The sequence below is a fragment of the Eulemur rufifrons genome, chromosome 8, assembly GCF_041146395.1.
Source record: "Eulemur rufifrons isolate Redbay chromosome 8, OSU_ERuf_1, whole genome shotgun sequence".
In the NCBI taxonomy this organism is placed as follows: Eukaryota; Metazoa; Chordata; class Mammalia; order Primates; family Lemuridae; genus Eulemur; species Eulemur rufifrons.
The window spans coordinates 74,288,822-74,308,441 of record NC_090990.1 but is presented as its reverse complement, the minus strand read 5'-3'; the positions used below and the strand labels follow the sequence as shown (position 1 = coordinate 74,308,441).

General features: G+C 46.9%; 1 protein-coding gene across 1 annotated transcript in view; it reads left to right on the top strand.

Annotated features, from left to right (window-relative positions):
* The window catches only part of ABCA4 (ATP binding cassette subfamily A member 4), a 131,765-nt gene that overhangs the window by 76,895 nt on the left and 35,250 nt on the right, over window positions 1–19,620 (top strand). Inside the window, exons 20-32 of the mRNA XM_069480195.1 lie at window positions 1,150–1,281; window positions 2,243–2,382; window positions 2,815–2,952; window positions 3,734–3,927; window positions 5,019–5,103; window positions 7,739–7,944; window positions 8,305–8,353; window positions 10,309–10,568; window positions 11,625–11,749; window positions 12,195–12,293; window positions 12,944–13,130; window positions 17,158–17,252; window positions 18,695–18,727. Of these exons, the coding sequence (XP_069336296.1) occupies window positions 1,150–1,281; window positions 2,243–2,382; window positions 2,815–2,952; window positions 3,734–3,927; window positions 5,019–5,103; window positions 7,739–7,944; window positions 8,305–8,353; window positions 10,309–10,568; window positions 11,625–11,749; window positions 12,195–12,293; window positions 12,944–13,130; window positions 17,158–17,252; window positions 18,695–18,727 (1,743 nt within the window). The remainder of the gene's footprint in view (window positions 1–1,149; window positions 1,282–2,242; window positions 2,383–2,814; window positions 2,953–3,733; window positions 3,928–5,018; window positions 5,104–7,738; window positions 7,945–8,304; window positions 8,354–10,308; window positions 10,569–11,624; window positions 11,750–12,194; window positions 12,294–12,943; window positions 13,131–17,157; window positions 17,253–18,694; window positions 18,728–19,620) is intronic.

The window sequence follows — 19,620 nt, the reverse complement described above, 5'->3', positions numbered from 1 at the left end:
CCCGCCAAGCTTTCCCAGGGAGCAGATGATGCAGACCTCTCAGGGGACAGTGAACCATGTGATACACAGTCTTCAAGTCCTTGGCTTTTTGCAGAGCCCCAGGAAGAAACAGCAGAGTGTACACCCTGCGCTGGAATGTTCTCTAGGGTGGTTCAGTGTGAAAGGAATGTGGGGCTGGTGCCATTGTATTTGGTTCTGTTTCCCTCTAGTGGTTGATCAACAGAGATTTCAGCTTCTAAGGACAAGTTCGGATAGGCTGAGATTGTATCAGAATTCAGGGACAGAGCTGGGTGTGGTGCCCTAGATCCCTCTGATTTCTGTCCCTGTTAAGGGATGTGGTCAGGGAGCTGAAGCCCGTCCAGCATCCCAGCTTCACAACCGCAAAGGCGTTACGTCATCCGCTGCTGGAACGCAGCTTCCCCCCACCCCCCGGGGTTGAAACACAATGTTTAATAATAATAGCAATAATAGTTCTGAGTTTTACTTTACGCTGGCACTGTTCTAAGTGCATTACACGTAACAACTCATTTGGTCCTCACAGTAACCCAATGAGCTAGGAGTCATATTTCCCATTTTACCAAAAAAAGCCCAACACTGCCACGGGGCTTCTTATGTCTTGGTTCCAAAGCTGATATGGTTGGCAGTTCTCACGCTTGGCTTCAATCAATCAGTCAACAAATGCACATTGAGTGCCTGGGTGTGCTTGGGCTTCTCACCACCGTCAAAACCTTACTCTGGCTTTGCAACGGTGACACCTGGCTTTTCAATACCGTGTCTGCTCACCGGGCAGGCAGAGCGTCGAGTCCCTCTAGCACCAGGCTGTGCGATGGCGCAGGTGGGGGCACCTGTGGCTGCAAGGGGATGTTCTGAGGCTGGGATCGCAGAGGCCCCTCAGTGCCTGCCTGGGAGCACGAGGAAGTAAGTAGAGGCAGAGAAGAGGGGCTGATGCAGGCCTCCACATCAGGGCCGGGGTGTACACACTGGGGCTGAGCCCTGTACGGGGGACTGTTGGTCCCTCCAGCTGATGATGGTTTGGGTTTGATTACCAGCCATGGGCAGGAATCACTGAGATTGTCCTCACTGACCCTGGTGTGGGGGCTGCTCTCCCAAGGCACATTCCTACAGGCCACTGACTCCTGTGTTTGGCAGGTCCATCCTGACAGGTCTGTTGCCGCCAACATCCGGGACTGTGCTCATTGGGGGAAAGGACATTGAAACCAGCCTGGATGCAATCCGGCAGAGCCTTGGCATGTGTCCACAGCACAACATCCTGTTCCACCAGTAAGTAAAACAGGAACTGAGACCTTCCTCGTCCCCTACCCTCACCTCTGCCCCCCGACACGCTTCTCCAGAGCCCAGCTCAGGGCGCCAGGCCTAGGCACAGGTGGTGATACTCTTGTTTGGTTCCCCCATGTTCAAGGTCCCTTGTGCTACTTGCAGAACACGGGACTGTGCCTCTGGTGCTTGGAGCTGACGTCTCCCCCTCAGAAGAATGATGCTGTCTCCTCTTGGAGAGAGTGGCCCAGCTCTGGACCCCTTGCTTAGCCCTGAAGTCCTTCCTCTCGGGGCCAGAGAGAGGAGAACCATCGTTCCTGTCCCCATTTTAAGCCATGGCACTAAAGACCAACTTTTTAGGGGGCTTTTCAGTTGCTGCTTTTTTTCTAATTAATATATATTTTATTTCTTATCTAAGAAACTATACATAGTCATTGTGAAAGGAAGGGAAGGGAGAGAGGGAAGGAGGAGAGAAGGAAATACAGATAAACAAAAAGAAGAAAATAAAAGTCACCTGTAATTTTATTACACAGAGATAACCACTGTTAATACCTTGGTATATAATATTTCAGAACTTTCTCCTATGTATGTGTAGATAGAGATATGTACTTTAAAATAAAAAGGATAACAAAACTATACCTACAATTTTGTAACCTGCCATTTAAAAAAATGTGATTGCTGTTTTTAGACCTAAGATATCATGAACATCTTTTCATGTCATTACAGATCTTCTATAACATTAAATGTTTACATACTATTCCATTGTATGAACGAACTATTTAAGCCATCCTCTCTTGTTAATTGTTTAGGCAGGGTCCGTTTATTCTGTTTTTGTATCATAAACAACACCACGAGGAACATCTTGATTGTCACATCTTTGTACTCATCTTTAATTACTTCTGTATGAGAAATTGCTAGAAGTGGAACTGCTGAGCTCATCGCTTTTCTCCCTGTCCCATCCCCACAGCCTCACCGTGGCCGAACACGTCCTGTTCTATGCCCAGCTGAAGGGCAGGTCGTGGGAGGAGGCCCAGCTGGAGATGGAAGCCATGTTAGAGGACACGGGCCTCCACCACAAGAGGAATGAGGAAGCTCAGGACCTTTCAGGTGCTCGGGGGTCAGGGTCACAGAGGGCAGTCATCGCTACCAGTGCACCAGGGAAGCTTACGACAGGAGAGCTCCTCAGAGCTGGAACACTTCTGTGAAGTTATTCTGAGAATCTAAGAGCACCCGTCTCTGGGTCATTTCCCATGTGGAACACTGTCTCATAGTAGCCTGGGCTTTATTTGTTCTGAGGTTTACATGTTTGAACCAACATGTAGAACAGTCTTCAAATGGTCTCATCCAAGGAGGCAAGGGTTGCCTCTTCTGTGTTTACAAAGCCTGCACACCACTAGGGCTTTGAATACTGTATAAACAGGTAAGGGGGCAGCATGAAACTGCTGCTGGATTTAAGATACCCCCTTGTGTCACTAGCCCAGGGCCCTTCTCCTCTCCACCCTCCACGGCCTCATGACCCCATCCTCCATGTGCTTCTAGGTGGCATGCAGAGGAAGCTATCTGTCGCCATTGCCTTTGTGGGAGATGCCAAGGTGGTTGTTCTCGATGAGCCCACCTCTGGGGTGGACCCCTACTCAAGACGCTCAATCTGGGACCTGCTCCTGAAATATCGCTCAGGTAATGGCCACTGCTTAGGGCCTGGGCTCCCCCTGAGGCTGGACCTGTGGTCCCTACTCTCTCACACCTGGCAATTGAGTATAGTAACTGCCGAACCTACACTCAGCTGGGCTTTATCAGTGACTTGAGTGAACTTATGTTCCAGTTAAAGCCTCCTGAGACTGCAGCAGATGGAAAAGTCCCCAAGTGGGGCTGTCCTTCTCTGTCACAGCATCTTTCAGACAGAGGGCTCAGATTCAGAAGACACAGCAGGCAGAGCTGAGTACCAGAAGTGATAGTGTGGTTCAATCCTGTGGTCAAACCAGAGATTCCCCTTATTCTATTCACACAGTATTTCCCCGTGCCCTCCCTGAAGGCTTGCCATCCTGGAATCCTCAGTACTATTTTCTTTTAATGACGTCTCCAGTTAGAGAGAGAGAGATCGATCTTTACAAAAGTTATAAATGCAGAGCCTAATGATCCAGAGAAGGTACATCCGGAACTCGATAGATGCTGATGAACAGTAAAAAACGCGTCCTGTATATAGCGATTTGTTTGTGTCAGATCCTATGCCAGATGAAGAGATACTGTATGCGACAGTGCTTTGTAGTATGTAGGACGCTATGGAATGTTAGTTGTTGTTGTTATTGTTATCCTGATATCCTGGGATTTGCTGCAGAATTATACTCCCCCCCCTTTTTTTATTAACTCCCAGTTTTTCCAACCATATGACCAGGAGCTTGCTGTACATCCTCTACCAGCTAGGGTCTGCCTGGTGATTCCCTGACCCCTGCCCTTGCAGGTAGAACCATTATCATGTCCACTCACCACATGGACGAGGCAGACCTCCTCGGGGACCGCATCGCCATCATTTCTCAGGGAAGGCTCTATTGCTCGGGCACCCCGCTCTTCCTGAAGAACTGCTTTGGCTCGGGCTTCTACTTAACCTTGGTGCGCAAGATGAAAAACATGCAGAGCCAAAGGAGAGGCTGCGAGGTATGTGTCTGCCCAAGGAAGGAGCCCGCAGCATCGGGCTGCCACTCTGGACCTTTCCGCCCAGTTGAGCTCTAGCCATCAGAATCAGCTTCTTTGTTTCTGGGACCATTTGCAGGAGATTCCAATAAACACATTCTGAACCTTCTTCCTGCAAATGCTTTCCTCAAAATGAAACAACCAGTTTTAAATGACCTGAAATATTACGCACTGGATTACACACCAGTATCCCAGACTTCACATGTGGTTTGGTGCAACACAGAAGCGAATGTCTTATTCTGCAAGGTTAGACTGTTGGAAGAGTAGTTGTTGAACTTCCTTTTTCTCATTCTAACGTTCATGTTCCCTAATTAAACCTGAATTCTAGTGGTAAATTAAAGCTAAGAAAAGGCCTCCTTGGGAACTATAACCTAAAAATGATGAACCCAAAAAATACCAACCAGCAGAGACCACTTTAGCATGTCAGGAGAACTAGGTTTAGGTTTGGGCTACAAACTGGACAAACTGTGATCCTACCTAGGCAAATTACTTAATTCCTCATTGTTCTTTTTTCTCCATGTGGAAAATGAAACTAATGACCTCTGCTTCTGCTGCTTAGGGATATGAAGATAAATGAGACAAAGTATTCTAAATATGCTCTGGGTTCCTTGCAAATAGGCATTGCTCACATTCAAAATTGTCACGATTCTTATATTATAGCATTATTTATGCCTCTAGTTTAAGTGTCCAGCTGCTGCTGGGTTTTCCTGTCCTGGGTAGGTTTCCACAGCCCAGTGTGCAGCTCGGGGAGGGAGGAGCAAATGTCTTATACAGGCAGAACCTGCAGCTGCCACATAATTAATGACAAGTCAAAGGGATCCTTTGAGGTACTGCTTCTCTGTGTGCCTGACTCACACACTCTCCAGGATAAAATCAAGCAGCTACACCCTCAAAATGCTCAGATGAATTAACAGATTAAACAGTGGAGAAAAACGTGTTGACCACACTTGGCAGTGAGAAACAAAGAAAGCAGGCGTGACAGCAGTCAGCATCAGGGAGATGCTGTCGGTGAAGGGATGTGCATCTGGTCAGTCGTTGCTGTCTGTCTGTTGTAGGGGACCTGCAGCTGTGCGTCTAAGGGTCTCTCCATCAGTTGTCCAGCCTGTGTCAATGACATAACTCCAGAACAAGTCTTGGACGGTAAGGACTGGGGCAGGCTATACCTCGGTTCTTGTCTGATGACCATTTCCCAGTATCATGGAGTGTGTTCTGTTATGATGCTTTTTAATGGGAGCAAAGAGAACACTGTGTACTTCTTAGACCCAAGGTCATGGATTGTTTGGTCATCTTTTTCTTTGAGCGTTTTGTCTTTCTTCTTCCTCCATTCCTAAAGGGATTTTAAAAATCATGCACCTAAGGGCCCCCTCCCTTTAATGAGGAATCCAGTCTTTGTTCACTCTGTGTCCTTACCCTTATTAAGCCTCCATTCCTGGGGTCCTGCTGCTCTGGCTCCAGGTGACCTTAGTGTCTGGAGAGACACTAAATGTGGGCAATGGCGCCCTCTAATGGGACCACGGTTATGCACAGTTCTTACAGTAAACTTTCGAGAGAGTCAGAGATAGCATGTGTGGACAGCAAGTCTGGTAATATCACACACCCTTGTTATATTCCTGACTCTTCCCTCAGCTTCCCAATTTTCCAGTGGTTCTCCCTTGAATTAGGGTCCACTGAAGCTCTCAGGGGTACCCCCACCTCCAGGAAGATGAGGTAGAAAGGCTATCCTATAGAAACAAATTCTTACACAGGAGCAAACTAAACTTATGTACTAACCCAGGTTAATGAAGCAGGGAAAGGTGTCTGCTTATCAAAGAAAAAAAAAAGGTTTCTATTTACACAACTTTTTCCTAAATATGAAGAATTTGCTCACTGAAATCTGGTGGGATAAGAAAACCCAACAATATTCACGTTCTGTGAATAAAACTTCAGAGGAAATGCACAGAGTTGTGTCAGCACTCACTCTCTCACCTCTCTGTGTACCGACAGAACCCGTGAGGAACAGAAACCATCTTTTAGGATGACGTTTCTGTGTCTTTTTCCTACCTGCCTTGCTGTGGGTCTCTCCCTGTTCTCCGAAGATTCCTTCCGGGAGGAATCTTGGTCAAGAAATTTATATTTAAAAAAAATTAATACTAATATGCTGAATTACTGTTTCACCAAAATAAAGTTGGAAACAAGGCCTTCATGGCTGGGTGACTTTTTTTCTTGAAAAATATTACTTTATTTCTAAATGAATGTTTTCTTTGTATAGAATAGGGATGCTGTGAATGGCGGGGAGTGCAGTAAGTAGTTTTGCCGAAAACAAGGGAGAGAGGATCATTTCAAGCCCCAGTTAGGTCCTTGGAAGGCTTTTCACTCACACACACCCACACGCCACACACACTCGCAGACCTCCCTGCCGGACGCCGAAAGCCCTGCTGACCTACAGGGCTACTTCTGGAAAGGCTGACACACGTCTAAGACACAATTCCTGGGAATCCAGGGACTTTGGGTTCAATTTCCTTCCTAAGAGAACAATGAACGTGACCCCTAGAGAGCTGTTAGGGCAGAGCTGCTTCCTCACACAAAGAACTCTCCAGCCTCTGTATGAAGTCATCCCACAGCTAAAGACAATTGAGTCCAATTTGCAGATTTGACATAAAACAAACCTTCCAGTCCAGCGAAGCAGAAGGATTTCAGTTGAAAGCCCTGAAATCTCTCCACGTGGGTCATTTTTTTAAAAGAAAAGAGCCAACTGGGTGACCCTGACTCTCTCTAAGAGAACTGCTTTCCAGAGAGTTCTGAGTGTCCGGAATCCCTTTCCCTCTGGCCTGCCTCTCATGATAATGTATGAGGAAACTGTCTCTTCAAGTACATGCTTCGAAGTTTTTTAAGTTAGATTTTTAGTTTTTAAATAATACGTGCTTGCGCATAAAATCCAATCCTGCCCGTGTAAGTGTAGCAGGCAAATCATTGTTAGTGCTCATGCTCTCACGCCATTCACTCCCCCACCCTTACCCCAGCCTCTCTCCATGGCTTCTTAACCCCCTTCTGCATTTCCTGTGAGCTGAGAATCAAGTTTTGTTTTGTTTGAGGAGGCAGGTGCAATCCCAAGGGAAATGATGCAGTCCTCCGAGAAGTTAGACCAGGCATGGGAGTATGATTTAGGACAGGGACTTCTCGCAGCTTGGACGCCAGTTCCAGGTCAGTGTCTTGGGCAGGTCCTGCCTAGCTTGGGCCAGGAACATGAAAACAACTTTGACTTAACCCGTAAGTTTGCAGTGAATGAGAATGAGCCACTACAATGACAAAGAGCTTTCTTACCTGAGATGATGTTCATGATAACAATAGCAGCTGCACGCGCCCATGTGCCAGGCTCCGCTCTAAGCGCTTTGTGTGTGTAACTCATCCCATCCTCACAAACAACAACAAGGTGGGTGCTATTATTTTCCCCTTTTCACAGATGAGGAAACCCAGGTATGACCTGCCCATTGTAACACAGCCTGAGGAGAAATATGTTGAGAACATTTGCTTGAACAAAGGAGGAAATCGCACCCCCAAGGGTGCACAGCTAGCTAGTGGGGAGCCCTCTTGCTGCCATCTCTTTCTACCTCTCAGTGGCCATCATGGGGCCAAACCTGCGAAAAACAGACTTAATGGAGTTCCAGTCCTCCAAAAGAGTTGCCACTGAGTAACAGTCACTCAAATGAGAGATGGAAGAAAGTGGAAACCTGGGCAATCTCACAGTCTTCCAGGTTCTGGAAAATAGAGTTGGCATCAATCTTTTTTCTTGCCTTAGGGGATGTGAATGAGCTGATGGATGTGGTCCTCCACCATGTTCCAGAGGCAAAGCTGGTGGAATGCATTGGTCAAGAACTTATCTTTCTTCTTCCAAATAAGAACTTCAAGCAGAGAGCATATGCTAGCCTTTTCAGAGAGCTGGAGGAGACGCTGGCTGACCTGGGGCTCAGCAGCTTTGGAATTTCTGACACTCCCCTGGAAGAGGTAAAGCAGAGATTCCAGTTGGTTTCTGTCAGGTGCCAGAAGAGGCAGTTCTTTGCAAAAGTCTAACCTTAGAGCAAAGTTTTGTAAAAGCAGAAAGCCATAATTCCCCTCCCAGGCATAGCACCTATCTTCATTTTTGGCTTACTTCCTCCTGCCTTTGTTCATATGCATACATATTTTACGCAATTGTGGTCATTATGTGCTTACTTTTGTATTTATAGAAGACTATGTTCTTAGATAACAGTCATAATAGATTTTCTTTCCATTATGAAGCAATACCTGACAAAATGGAGCTCAGGTTAAATTTCTCTGAGACTGGGAATGCCTAAGCCAAACTCTCTCTTTGTGTCTTCTTGACAGATTTTTCTGAAGGTCACGGAGGATTCTGATTCGAGAACTCTGTTTGCTGGTATGGTGCTGGAGTGCGTGGCTCCCCCCACCCCATTGCCCTAGATCTATCTTGAAAGTCTAAGGAAAAAATCACAAAACAACAAAGCTGGGAAATATTCCTCTATAGTATCTGACCCCCAAATAATAGGTATTTTGCATTCTTGCTACCTTTGAATGATGAAGGACTAACAGACCAAGTCAGATCTGAGCGGGAACACTCTGAATGAATCAGGATTCTTATGGAGGTCAGGGTGGGAGCTTCATCCCCGAACTTCTCACCCCACATCCCCAGTTGCTTGTTCCTGCCACAGGGTCATCCTCATCTCCACCACCCCCCCCCCCGCCCTCCCCCACCATATCCACCAGGCCTCTGATCCATTTCTATCTGTGTGAGTGGCAGCTGGCAGAGTCCTTAGTGATAATGGAGGCAGCAAACACAACCCAGATGCCAGCTGCTAGAGTCTCCTGGCCCTTTAGAGATCAAGATAAAATCATCTGAACCCTCATTTAGGGGCCTGTGGACTTTGAAACCATGGGGACCAACATTCCTGCGGATTCTGGGAATCTCTCTCCTACACGTGTCAGCCTGGGCACCAACCTGCCCCTTCCATGATTTTTTTTTTTTTTTTTTTACCAAAACTCACAACCACACAAACCCACAGCTATGCATCCATGAGTGTAGTAGACTTTACTACAGAGGGTGGAGGCTGGAGAGATGGAAGTGCAGGAGGGGTCACCTGCCACAACACAAAACACTTCTGATAGAACAAGAGGCCCCCACCCGTATAGTAAAACCCTTCTGAGCACAGGCAAAGCTGTGCAGCAGTTCTCCTTTGCTCCCTAGGCTCCTGACACCAGCCAAGCCACGGGTTGCCTCCTTCTACCCGGTATGGCATATCCTGGCATTTGCCTACGCAAAGAGTGTTTTCTCCCTATGGGGATTCTGGTATTATCTCTTGAGATAATTTGCTTTTCCTCTTATTTCATAAGTGATCCCAAATGTTTATCAGCTATGCCCAAGAGTACCACTGGTCAAATATACCAGCCCAAATGAGCTCCGGCCCATCCGGGGAGGTCATGTGGTATTCAAAAGAGGTGATTATCCTAGCAGGGTGGGTGTGAGGTGGGGAGCAGTCCTCGGGAGGGGTGGGAGCAGCTCTCTGCAGGCCCAAGTTTTCTTTTGAGCTTTGCAGATACAAAAGTTGAATTCTCTCTGTTCACCCAAAGCCACAGTGGTTTATAGGGTACGCTCCCCTGTGTTATCTCATTTCATCTTCAGAACAATCCTGTGAAATGTTCTCATTTTCACTTTACAGTTGAGAAAGCTCAGATTCAGACAGTTTGATACATCTTGTAAGAATCAGGATTCAAACCCCAGCCCCCTAATTCCTAATTCATTAGTCTCTGCCGATTTTCAGTGTCCTCTAAGATTCAGAAAGAACCAAGCTGGCTCTGATTATTAATTTCTTTAAGTAGACAGGTAATAATGAAAGATACCTTGTTTAAAAATCCAACCAATAATACCTAAAAGGCTGAAGTCCCCTGTCCTACTTCATCCCCTTCCCTGTTCAACTCTGCCCCGCCAGGGGCGACCTCTGTCGACAGTGATGGGCACTCTTTGTGTGTGATATGTGAACTTTCTAACGTAAATGAGATCTTATTACACATATTGTTCTGAGCCTTCGTGTTTTTTTGCTGAATTACATATTTCAGACCTCTCTCAGTGACAATGTGTTTAGAGCTATGTCGTTCTCGTGAATGCTAACAGAGAATTTTTATGTGATTTCAGGTGATTCTATCTATAGATAATTATATGGGAAAATAGAGTTTTACAAAGATTATTAACCTACCAGGCCTGGTATTTTGTTGCTGACTTAAATGAAGGGGAATCCAATGCTGTAAAAAAAAAATGGCATGAGCAATCCGCACCTCATGGATGTTTTTCCAAATTATTAATTCACTCTCCCAACCCAGGTGGTACTCAGCAGAAATGGGAAAACGCCAGCCTCCGACACCCCTGCTTGAGCCCTGGAGAGAAGGCTGGACAGATTCCCCAGGGCTCCAACGTCCATGGCCCAGTGCCTGGAGCTCAGCCCGAGGGCCAGCCCTCCCCGCCCCCAGACCGGGGCGCCCAGCTCAACAGAGGGGCCTGGCTCGTCCTGCAGCACATGCAGGCACTGCTGGTCAAGCGATTCCACCACACCATCCGCAGCCGCAAGGACTTCCTGGCCCAGGTATCATTGCCAGTGGGCTTGGGCTGTGCTCAGTCGCATGTCCCAGGGCCTGTGTGTCCCCTCCTGGCATTTCCCCCGTGTCCTGCATCTTCCCGCATGCAGGGGTTCAAACACAACCATGGCTGTGTGCGGTGGCTCAGGCCTGTAATCCTAGCACTCTGGGAGGCCGAGGCAGGAGGATTGCTTGAGCTCAGAAGCTGGAGACCAGCCTGAGCAAGAGTGAGACCCCGTCTCTACTAAAAATAGAAAGAAATTAGCTGGGCAACTAAAAACATATATAGAAAAAACTAGCCAGGCATGGTGGCACGTGCCTGTAGTCCCAGCTACTTGGGAGGCTGAGGCAGGAGGATTGCTTGAGCCCAGGAGTTTGAGGTTGCTGTGAGCTAGGCTGACGCCACGGCACTCTAGCCCGGGCTACAGAGCAGCACTCTGTCTCAAAAACAAACAAGCTAATAGACAAACCAACCAACCACAGCTATGAGCACCCTGTTTAGATTCTGTCTGCTCTGTTTCCTCCTTGCCAAACCTTTATTTTGATTCTTGGTAACACAAACTTTCTTTGTAAATTGGGCCTCACTTAGCAAAGAAAATAGAATAATAGTGAATATGTTAATGTTGTTTTTGTTTTTACAGTGAAGGGGAAAGTCATGTTTTCATTCATTTGTGCAACTGAACCCTATGTATCAAGGTCATCATCCTCTCTTTTCCTTTTAATGTTTCTTTATTTAGAAAAAGAAACTCTGGTTCAGAGAGCAGTGAGCAATGTGACTTGCTCTTTGAACTGCCCTTTACCATCTGTCTGAACATTGGCCTATGTTCAGATTCCCCATCGGCTACCAGAACATTCTGTTTTCCTCTCCAGTCCTGCCTTTGCACGCCCTGCCTGTGATGTTCCCCAGAAGCCTGACCTTCCTCTCCACCGAGCCCCATTAGGAGGCTGCAGGATAAATGTCTAAAAGAATGAGCGTGTGTGTGAGTGTGTGAGAGTGTGAGTGTGAGTGTGTGTGTAACATCCCACATTGCCGCAGCCCACGTTTCCACGTCTGTTCTCCACAGATAGTGCTCCCAGCCACCTTTGTGTTTCTGGCTCTGATGCTCTCCGTCATTGTCCCTCCTTTTGGTGAATATCCTGCCCTGACCCTTCACCCCTGGATGTATGGGCAGCAGTACACCTTCTTCAGGTGCGCAGACCCCCGGGCCACCATCCTCCTCCATGGGTGTGGGGCTCCCAGGTCACGTGCTGCTTGCAAGGGCCTCTTCCCACTTCCCTGGGACCTTCACCGACATGGAAGGGGCCCTCGGGCTGCCCTCAGAAGGGAGGTTAATGTACCCATCACTGCCTGGAAAGGTGATCCCAAGTGGACAGGCAGGACAGCTTGGGCGGGAGAGTAGGAGAATGCAATGCTTGGGCGAGTGGATTGAAGCTCCATCGTTCTGAGGCATAGATGATCAAGCTGTCAGAATACTGGGTGTGTTCAGGAAACCTACCCCACTCCCAGGAGACCTATAACCATTCCAAGGCTGCGTTCAGTGCCTTGAACCCATGCCTGGCACGTGCAGCCACTCAGTTAAGGCTTTGGCTGCTTTAATCTGCTCTGTCCCAGTCATATGCCTCACTCTGTTTAGCATGGACGAGCCGGGCAGTGAGCGGCTGGCAGCACTTGCAGACGTCCTTCTGAACAAGCCAGGCTTCGGCAACCGCTGCCTGAAGGAAGAGTGGCTTCCGTAAGTCCCTGCACAGCCCTGCCCTGACACCGCTAGCTCTGCTGGGAGACCGCAGTGGTGGGCTCCAGCACGGCAGGGTTGGAGCGACCCCTCTCAGTCCTGCTCTGTATTACACGGGTGGCTTCCGTATCTCCGACCAGCGCCCACGCAGCCTCTCCTTCGACACTTGTGTGCAGGGGCTTTCACTGCCTCCTTTCACTGCCTCCTCCTGCCTCGCTGTGTCATTGCCCAGGGAGTTCTAGAAGGCAGCTGAAATACACCAGGAATCCTCAAAGTTCAATATATTTTTGACTTCTCTTGTCCAATCTTTTTCAAAGCTATGGATAAGGACCAAAATAGACTAATTTCAAATCCTTCTTTTCTTCTACTTGTCAACAGCTAGAGCTGCTAGAAGAAAAGAATGGGAGATAAAATAGTCCACATGTTAGATAATTATTCCCCAGCCCCACACCCAATCAACAAAATCCTAGTCTTGATATTTCTTGAGCAGAAACTAACCTCCAAGAGCATAAGGAGAAAGTGCGTGGATCTGAGGAGGAAGAGGAAGATAGGTGGAGAAGGGGAGTGTTGGGTACAATTTCTCATTTCTAGGGATTTTTTTTTTATCAACTTTGGAACTGATTGTGTAATATTTTCTTATCTTCCCTGAGGGAGTACCCCTGTGGCAATTCTACCCCCTGGAAGACTCCTTCTGTGTCCCCGAATGTCACCCACCTGTTGCAGAAGCAGCAGTGGACGCCGGACGACCCTTCGCCGTCCTGCAGGTGCAGCACCAGAGAGAAGCTCACCATGCTGCCCGAGTGCCCCGAGGGCGCCGGGGGGCTCCCACCCCCACAGGTACCCCAACCCCCCATGGGAAACCAAGGGCCCCTGAATCTGCCTGGGACAGCAGGGACCGGGGACACACACAGAAACTTCTGTGTCTCTAGCCAACTCACATTTCAAACTGACAGTTGCACGAGGGCTAAACTGGGCTCCCTGGGTCCTCTCAGGGGGGCTTCCCGAAGGGCCCTGTGGCTGCCACCTGGAGGAAGCTGCTGACTAAAATCTTCGTTTCCCACCATGTGCTTCCGATTCAAGCTTAGTAAGAAAATATCTTTAAGCATTTAAAAAAATCATACACATCATGCATGCTCATGATAGAAAAATTACAAAACACAGATAAGTCACAAGAAGAAAAAAATCATCACTTGGAGTTAAGCACCGATAACATTTGGTTTTCATCCACCCAAACATGATTGTATTCAAAATATTATCTTGAAAGCTGCCTTTCTTACTGAATAATATATCATGAACATACATCCATGTTAATGAATATATATCTACATCATTTTTAACACCTGTATACTATTCTATTATTTGGACTTACTTTAAATTATTTAACTGACCTCTTATTGTTGGGCATTTGAGTTTTCAATTTTCCTCCACTATAAACAATGCTGTGATGTACATTCCAATGCAGATTTACTTATGTATGTATTAACAGTCTTATGCTTGCCATGTACTGTGTATCTAATGCACGTGCATGCGTGTGTATACACCTGCACGGTCAGCACTCAGTTATTTCAGAGACATCTATGATCTTGGCTCTGTGCAGCTCCCTATCTTGGGAGTTCTGAACTCCAGAATAGATCCCAGTGATCCTCTCCTGGGGGTTTCGGAGACAGTTCGAGGGGCCATGCAAGTCTCACTTTGTCTCTGGTCGGTAATGGGCCTCCCAGCTGACTGCACAGCGCTGGGCCTCAGATGACTCTGTCCTGTGATTTGGCAGTGAATGAACAATTCCCAAGGAGGCAGTGTGGTGTCGTGGGAAGGGCACAGGTGTGGGAGGTGGAGAGGTCTGGGTGGGTAACCTGACCTCTCTGAGCCTTAATTTCCTCATCTGCAAATTGGGGATAACTGCACTTATCTCATAGTATTATGATGAGGATTTAATGAAATATGTGGGCAAGGAATTTTTAGAATTAGCTTGAACTCAAGTGATGACAACTCCAAACTAACAGTAGATAAAACGAGACACAACTTGTTTTGCTCTCATCTAAAAGTTTACGTGGGTGGTCCGTGATGTTTTATCCTGCTCCTCCTCTGTGCTAACTAGGCCTTGGCCTCATCTGCCAAAATGGCAGAGTTTACTTACCAGGCATCAGAATGGAAGAAGGGCAAAGCAAAAGAGAGGGCAAAGTGTGCAGAAGTGCTGTTTTTAAGGAAGATTTCCAGAAGCTACCACATAGCACTTGCACTTATATATCACTGGCTAGAAGCTGGTATCAAGGGAGACTGGGAGCTGTGGTCTTTATTCTGGGTGGCCGTGTACCTAGTGAAAAAGGCCATTAATATGGCAGTGGGGACAAGCAGATAATTGGGGACAACTAGATTTCAGCATAATGGCTATCACAGTTGCTGGCTTGTCAATGATTCTGTGTTAAATGAATACCCAATCTTTTTCTTTATATTCTAAGGCATATACCTTTATATTTCTCGAGCAATATATTCTGTCTTTGAATCACAACTCAGCATCATAGGGATTCCAAAATAAGGACACAAGGAGCTTGTCTCGGTCCTTTGTACCCCAAGAGGAAGCTTGGTTTGCGGTCAAGTGCTGAGTGCTCCTGTGGCTGCCTCTGTTCAGAGTCATCCAGCACCAGGACCCAAGGCTGTGACATTGCACATTAAGTTCCTAGCCAGGAGAGGGAGGGAAGGCCGAGCCTGTCCCCATGGTGACACATTCCCTAAATGAGTCCTCACGTCAGCGCTGCCTGTCCAGCTTGGAAACTTATCTCCAGTAAGTGTTAGTCTTTGGTCCCTGGGGAAAAATTTAACAGGCTTCGACAGCCACCAAAGTCCTGCAAAAAGGCAAACCAGTTCCTATGATTTTCTTTCACTCCTGCATTTCCCCACTAGCATTCATGCCTTTTTTTGGAGGAAAATTGAACGTCACATATCTGCACAGGAACTGTGCTCACTCGAGTGCGCGCTCTCTCTCTCTCTCTCTCTCACACACACACACACACCCCTATTCACATCTACTCACCCCACTCACTCAAACACACTTCCTCAGACAGCCTGGAATGAGTCCAAGGGTGTGGCCTGAATCAGAGGGGGTCAGTTGTCCTCACCTGGAAAATAGGGATGGTAGATGCAGTCATCTCTAGGGACCCTTCCTGCTCTAACATTCTTTACCTGGTCGTGGGTCCTGAGGTGGGAGCACTCTGTCCCTGACATCTGGTATACATGGAGATAGAGTTGTAGGAGTATTTTATTTGACAGAATTTTTAGAGAAAAGCATTTATCACAGACTGTCCCAGGCATCAGCAATTGTTCCAGCCTGGAATCCACCAGGGGACTGTGGCAGCGAACACTTCAGTGAACTGCTTGAGAAGAGGTGATAGATAGAGTGGAAGGGCCCGGAGTCACACAAATGCAGGTGCAGTTCCAAGGCCACCACACAGGCACTGTGCCCCAGGGCTGGCCAGCTGACCCTTCTGAATCTGCTTCTCCGTCTTTAAATTAACGTAAGAATTCCTCTCTCATGAGTGTATTAGCATTAAGTGAGATCATGTGTGTAGGGCATTTAACATAGTGTCTGGCACACAATGAGCATTTAGTGGGCACCAGTTCTCTTTTTAGCTGAAGACAGTGGAAGATAGAAACAGTCAACTGCAGAGGGAAAGTAAATTGGAAAACGGAGGAGATAGAAAGTGTACAGAAGTGAAAAGAATGGTATGTGATAACAGTATTAAATGCCACCAAAAGTCTTCTCAGTTACCCCTGGGTAGCACCCTTGACAGAGTGAATGCTTTTGCAAAAGGTTTATGACTGATCCGTGAAATCGGCTAAGATGAGAAACCAAACACAATGTGTTCTCAAATTTGAAGTAATATTGCCATCTGGCGGCCAAACTCATGCACTTTTGAATTCTCCAAAAGCTTTTGATGAATTAGCTTCTAGTCGTAGATATATTTTGAAAGTGATCTGTAAATTGTAAGGCACTATTCAAATGCCTTCGTTAATGTCACAAATATATTATGTCAACTGTATGCCAGGTACTGTTCTGGGTGCTGGGCACACAATAGCCCACAAGTCAGGCAAAGTCCCTGCTCTCACCAAGACTGTATCCTGAAGGGACATACAACAGATGGCAGCAGGTAAACAGATCCCCCAGAAGGAAAACCTCAGAGTGCTGTGATGAAAACACAGCAGAATGTGGTGCTAGAGAGTGACTAGGAACAGAGAATATGCTCTGGGGAATAAAACTTGAACTGACAGCTGCCCGTGGGAGGCCTGCAGGTGGAGTTCCCAGGCAGAATGCAAGGCTACATCAGGAGTGAGAGGTACCTGCTGAGAAGTAGGGAGGGTGGGGAGAGCACAGCAGGTGAGCCCAGAGGAGCTCGTGGGAGGACCATGGCACCTTTACAATGAGTTGGGATGTGATCCTAGGGATTATTGGAGTGTTGAAGGTAAGCAAGGGACTGAGGAGTTTGGCATACATTGTTACAGCTCAGTCTGGCTTCCGAGTGGAGAATGGGATGTGGAGACCAAGCGTAGGATCAGAGAGACCAGTTTGGGAGTTTCTAGAGAGGCCTAGGTGGTGGCTTGGGTAGGGGGGCAGTATTGGAGAAACAAAGACGGATTGGAGGTTTATAATACTGTGGAGTTCAGCCACCCTGTCTTGTCAATGGATTAGAGAAAAAGAGGGATCAAAGATGACTCACACCAGTGATGTGAGAACTAGCGAGATGCCAGTGCTTTATTTAGTATTCTCCCAGCAGCTGAGTCCATAAATAATTTTTGGAGAGCAAGCAGTTTCACAAACTGTAAGGCCTCTAGTTCCAAAGTAATTAACGTGGGTGTCTCATTGCCTTAGAGAACACAGCGCAGCACCGAAATTCTACAAGACCTTACGAATAGGAACATCTCTGACTTCTTGGTGAAAACGTATCCTGCTCTTATAAGAAGCAGGTAAGAAGAGACCTTTTTTTACACTTTTTATCCTGGCTCCCTGGAGAAAATAAAAACTAAGGACAGAAGATAATTTACTCTCCTGATTTATCTATGATCAGTGAAATTTTTTTCTTTTCTCTAATTTGAGGGCCTCATTCAGCAGAAAAAGCAATTGAGGCATATACAAGTAGAATATAACTTAAGATTAATTCTGGCTTTTGTTTTTATGTATAGGGCAAGCTGTCTTAAATTTTAACCCACACATTGTTAAAAGTAATGTCAGAAAAGCATAGAAATTATTCAATACTGTGGCCACATATTTTAACTAGTTAGAAAGAGACAAAGTTTGGAAGGAGGTGGAGGAATAAGGGGGGAAAAAGTGAGGAAAAAGAGAGAAGCAAGAGGGAAAAGTAAGCAGCAAAAAAGAGAAGGAAAAAATTAGACCCAGATAGGAAAGAGGCGGTGGCTGGCGTCTGAGTGCCTCTGCAGGGAGGGGCTGGCATTCTCTGGAAATTATCGCCAGTTATCACCACCCTTTAAAATGCCAGTGAACTCCTCAAGAAGTATCTAGTTCTCTCAGCTCTGTGGCTGTTCTTATCAAGCCTCACCCAGAGTGGAAGGGCTTCAGAAGCCCCCATCAGAGCAAGCAGCTTGAGGAGAGCATGCTAGGAGAGAGTCCTAAGGACCCATGTGCTCTGGGGCTTTAAAATAAAACACAGTTTATGGTAACTCTAGTAGTACTTTCAGTTGCTTCCCTACTAGATGCCTGAGGAAGGGATAAATGGACTTGATTAACTACAATACATTGCAGATGGTAAAAGCAGTTGGCAAAACAAAGAACGCCATCCAAATCTCAAAATTCGATAATGAAATAAACAGCAACCATCCCAAACCTTGTTCTCAGCAGCAAATTTGCAGTATGGTATTTTGCATTATTTGTGCTTGATAGCTGGTTATCAATGATAGTTCATGAGCTTGAACTCTGGGGTCAAGAGTTGACATCCACTCATTTCCCACCTTGTCATTTTACCCCAATTTGTCTGAAAGCCAGTGTCTTAACTTTGGGCTGTGGAGTAAGTCAGAATTCCTCCTGAGTGAGCAGGTGATTTTTAGAGTCTCATTTTGCAGGGTGGAAGAGGGGAGGGCTGCATCCTTCACTCCACTGTGACATGGCCTGGCCATGTTGTCTGGATCTGGGTTGGGCACACTGCTCTGACATGACAACAGGGCCACTCAGAAAGCCCAGTATGTGAGATGTGACTAGGAGAGCCAATGGTGGAAAACATCGGTCCTTTCTCTGCATGTGTATTCAGGCTCGACCCCCACGCTGGGCAGCTTCCATGTTGCTTGGATATCAGGAAATGCAAAAAATGTCCCTGAAGACTGAATGTTTGGGAAGGAAAGTTAACACCACTGCTGTACTTGTTATATTCATTGCATGATTTTATTTTGGCTTTCAGCTTAAAGAGCAAATTCTGGGTCAATGAACAGAGGTAAGAAACTATTTTTATAAGACATTAAAATCTCAGATTGATGTACTTAAAATAATTGCACATAAAAGCCACACATCAAAGCCACATGGATGGGCTGTTCCACACGTGCTCAGGAATTCACAAGACGTGTCCTGAAGGACACATGGCTAGGGACACCCTGGACCCAGAAGAAACTCAGTAGTATATCTCCTTCGAGGATATAAGTGGGAGATTGTGTTCCCTAACAAGGAGTTCCACAGTGTTCTCCCTGCAAAAAAATGTTCTAAAACCTCCAAGTATATAGCAGTTTGTGATACTCCAATGAGAGGGACTTGTAGCCTAACCCTGGACACTTGTTGGCCCATTCCTTTTAAGTTTCAGAAGGTCTGGCCCAGCCCCAGACTCACCCTGTTCCTGAAGCATCCTGGAGGCTCAAGTGGTTCCAGAGGTTTAGAGAATTGTGAGGGGTATGCTAGGAGCGAGCTGCCTCCCAGCCCCCCTCAGAACCTGGACCCCCAGAATGGGTGCAAGACTGATGTTGACTTGGTTTCCTGGGTGGATTCGAAACCATAAATGTGAAGTCCAGCTTTTAGAATTGCTCCCTAGGGGGAACTGCGGGGCCTTAGCTGAAGTCTGAGTGAGGGGACGATTTGAGGCCCTGAGAAATAAAGATCTCCTCCTCTGCCTTGCTGAACCAGAAAATTAATTTTGTTCTGTTGAAGAGTTTGGCTTTTGTCCTGCCACTGAAGGTTTTTAAGCCAGAGAGTGACATGCTCAGCTTAGTGTTTAGCTCAATCATTTTAGACATCCAGAGCAGTGGAGCATCCCAGTTCAGAGCAAGAGTCAGGGAGGAGACGGGAGGGCCTGCCTGAACAGGTGTGGGGCCGAGAGCCCTGAGAGATAGGGATGTCAGG